This window comes from Aedes aegypti, chromosome 1 (genome assembly GCF_002204515.2).
Source record: "Aedes aegypti strain LVP_AGWG chromosome 1, AaegL5.0 Primary Assembly, whole genome shotgun sequence".
Lineage (NCBI taxonomy): Eukaryota > Metazoa > Arthropoda > Insecta > Diptera > Culicidae > Aedes > Aedes aegypti.
The window spans coordinates 176,944,035-176,947,342 of record NC_035107.1 but is presented as its reverse complement, the minus strand read 5'-3'; the positions used below and the strand labels follow the sequence as shown (position 1 = coordinate 176,947,342).

Below are 3,308 nucleotides of genomic sequence, written 5' to 3'. Positions count from 1 at the left end.
TACAGAAATTTTGTATTGGTTTCTCCCTCCCAGGCCGAAACTAGGTAATGTGATCTAGTAGGCGATGATAATGTCGTATTTCTCTCTCTTTTTGCGCAACCGTCAATCAGAGAACACGTAGTTCAGAAACATTAACAAACAATAAGTGCCTAAAAAATGAAAGTTTTTTTCGCGTAACTCAGTTGTTGTGTGCAGCATAATTATCCCACTAGAACGGGAAGTTCAGGCAAGCATTAGAAAAATATGCTTTATACGGCAGTCTGATAATTCTACGAGAGGAATGTTTGTCATTTCTATGTTTGTGTTCTGATTAACTCATAATTCACTACATGATTATCATTACCAACATTATCGCAGACTGCATTCCAATAACATGCATCAGACAGTTTAGATTTAAGAAGACTTTAACATGACTTAGTGCAGTCTTAGAAGTTTTACCTATGCCTTGATAAGACACGCAAAATGAGGTTTTAAGTATAGGTTTTAAAAGACACTACACAGCTTCTTCAAATTACATTTCATTATCAACAAATGTGGCCAGCAAATAAGTTTTAACGGGAGCTCTTATAGATATCTACAAAGCATTTTAAAGTGGGTTTTACCGAAAAGCACGTTTGGCACTTTGCAATGCTTCATTAAATCTGTAAGGCATGATTACATCTCTAATAAACCCTCAATAAATAACATCTAGGATAAAAAAGCACTGAAATTGTTACTTGGGATGGGGGGTTGAAAAATCCCAAAAATTGCCTTACGTAATAAATGGACAGCCCCAGTTACCAATTTTCTTACAAGAGACCTTCTACCAGCCCTGTACTACAGATTCAACTAATTACTAATTTTTTTTTAAGCTTATTTATTTTCAACCATTACTGAAAGGTTCTCATATGAAATAAATAAATATATAAAATAAATGAATCGATTCTTTATTTCATTGATCGCTTTGAACTATCGATTGATATCATCGGAAGTAATCATGACTGTCTCTTCCTCGCTACTGCTCGAAACTTCCACATCGTTCATCCGGGCCATGGCTTCTTTGGACTTTTTCTTCTTCTTATTTTTCTTCTTTTTGGCGGACTTTCTCTCCTCTGGGGTTTTCATCTCTTCGGAGTCTTCTGGAATCCACTGGTCGTTGGCATTGGCAGCTTTCGGCATCAGGACAGCAGAATCTTCTGCAATCGATACAACGGTTTCTTCCGTATCCATTGGTTCGTTTTCTGCTTCTTCTTCTTCTTCTTCTTCGGGAGTTTCAGCCGCTTCGTCAGTTTTCTGATTCTCATTTTCGTCGTGTTCTTCTTCCTCATTCTCGTCTTCGGACTCTTCGGCAGGACTGTTCTTATCCAACTTGAATCGCTTCAATCGAATATGCAATCGATCTTGCGCCAACGCTGTAATGTCATTAAGGCGAATACATTCGCTAAAGCCTATAGGAATATTCTTCTTCCGTTTGCTAGCATCTTCTTGAACTACATCCTTAATTTTTTGGACAATGGTTCGTGCCCGTTTAGCAGCTTTGGTAGCTGTCCGGAGCAGTAAATCCGAACTGGTCAGAGTGACTCCTCCCAAATGCAAGCCACACAATTCTCCATAGGAATTCATACCGAACACGATTTTAGCTTCGGCAACTCGTTCTTCCAGATAAGTTGGATCAGCAATGGCCAGCTTGCCGTTGTTGAAAATTGCATAGCTCACACACATGGGAAAATGATTGATTCCTATAGGAAGGGGGTCCCGTTCGTAGATGGTGTGAATAATGACCTCCTCGCCATTGAGACTTACATCCGGTCGTTTGAAATGCGCCAAAGCGGTCAAGGCAGCGATGGAAGCGCAGTCAATTACATTACCCTCATGGTTCAATACATTGATATCAACGCGCAGATTCCAGACCTTCTCATCCGCTACCAAGCAAAGGGATTCCAGATCCACGCAACCGGAATCTTTAATGGCTCGTTCCAGGATTCGGTTCAATTGCACACTGGCATCCGATTGACGCCCGGATTCGAAATGGGGTGCTGCCATAGGGCCCAGTTCAACGTTGATGAATAATGTCCCTTCGTTCGGCCGGGTGGCTCTGGGAGTGACCACTTCGCAGCTTACCTGCGCTAGCACCCGTGTTTCTCCCAGCGAAACGTGAACGCTGCCCCATTCCGTTCCGAAGTTGATGCGTAATTTGCGGAATTCGTCCAGAGATCGACCGTCCACTCGCTGAAAGCAAATGTGTATTTTTGTATTATTTTTAATACTTTTCGTAAAATTCTTACCGTAGATTCAAGCACCGCCTTTTGAACGAAGCTTTTCTCATTATTTGATACTAAACGTTCTTTCATTTTGTCGATAAATCAGAATAATTTTCCTTTAATATTGATTCAAAACGATTCACTCGAGGTGTTTTATTTACACTTATCGCATTTCTCGTCTACTTTTTTATGTGGACCTAACAGTATAGTAACAGGCGTGACTTTTATAATTCCGATACCACATTTGTACACCAAATAAATCAAATTACATTTGCAAAACCCTAGTTTATGAGTAAATCTTAAAACACTGATCATTTTCTGTAGAAAATAGATAATCAACCAGTGAACAATCAATCATATTTCATTTTTGTCATACACGACGTGCCAGATTGCTAGCCCTCTTCATATATTGAGCGAGATTTCATTCAAACCGCACGTGTTGACGTTTGACAAGACCGGGTGGGGTGGCGCATATTACACCGCGTGCTCATTACACCTACTTTACACTGTGCCAAAATTATATCCAAATTTTGGTTCGCAGGGTGCACGGAGCCGCAAATCAACCCAACTTTGACTTCTTTTGACGCAATTCGGCTCTTCCGTGGGATAACCCAAAATGGGGTTAACTGATATATACCTATCATTAGGTTGTTTCCATTTAACAGCGGCAAAACAAACAACTCAGTGCAAAAAAAATCTACCCAGCGTTAGCTTTCGAAGTCTCCGTGATGGGTTAAAACAACTTAACGTGAGGTAAACTCGAAAGAACCCAAATTTGGCTTATTCCATTGAACTTCGACGCTGGGTCGGTGCGTCTCTCTCTGTTTTTGACAACATTTCTGTTGCGAGAGAGGCAAAACAACCCAACCGTGGGTAAAAACTAAATGCAGTTTACCCAAATTTGAGTAAAAAGAACTTAAATTTTGGGAATTCTGATTTCTCCGTGTGGTGTGTCCTGAAGTTCCTGAAATGTATTTTGGTGTGGAAACCTGGTAACATCATCACAACAACAACAACATCAACATCAAATAAGTTCAAGCCCTTAACTTCATATATTTCATAACGCTT

At 40.2% G+C, this 3,308-nt stretch overlaps 1 protein-coding gene across 1 annotated transcript; it reads right to left on the bottom strand.

Annotated features, from left to right (window-relative positions):
- Nucleotides 1-905: 905 nt before the first annotated feature.
- Nucleotides 906-2,566, bottom strand: LOC110679386 (exosome complex component rrp45). Its single transcript, XM_021853869.1, has 2 exons — nucleotides 2,265-2,566; nucleotides 906-2,208 (listed from the first exon to the last, which is right to left on the bottom strand). Exons 1-2 carry the CDS (start codon nucleotides 2,328-2,330, stop codon nucleotides 949-951), a joined length of 1,326 nt encoding a protein of 441 aa, XP_021709561.1. The 5' UTR covers nucleotides 2,331-2,566; the 3' UTR covers nucleotides 906-948.
- Between the last annotated feature and the right edge of the window lie 742 nt (nucleotides 2,567-3,308).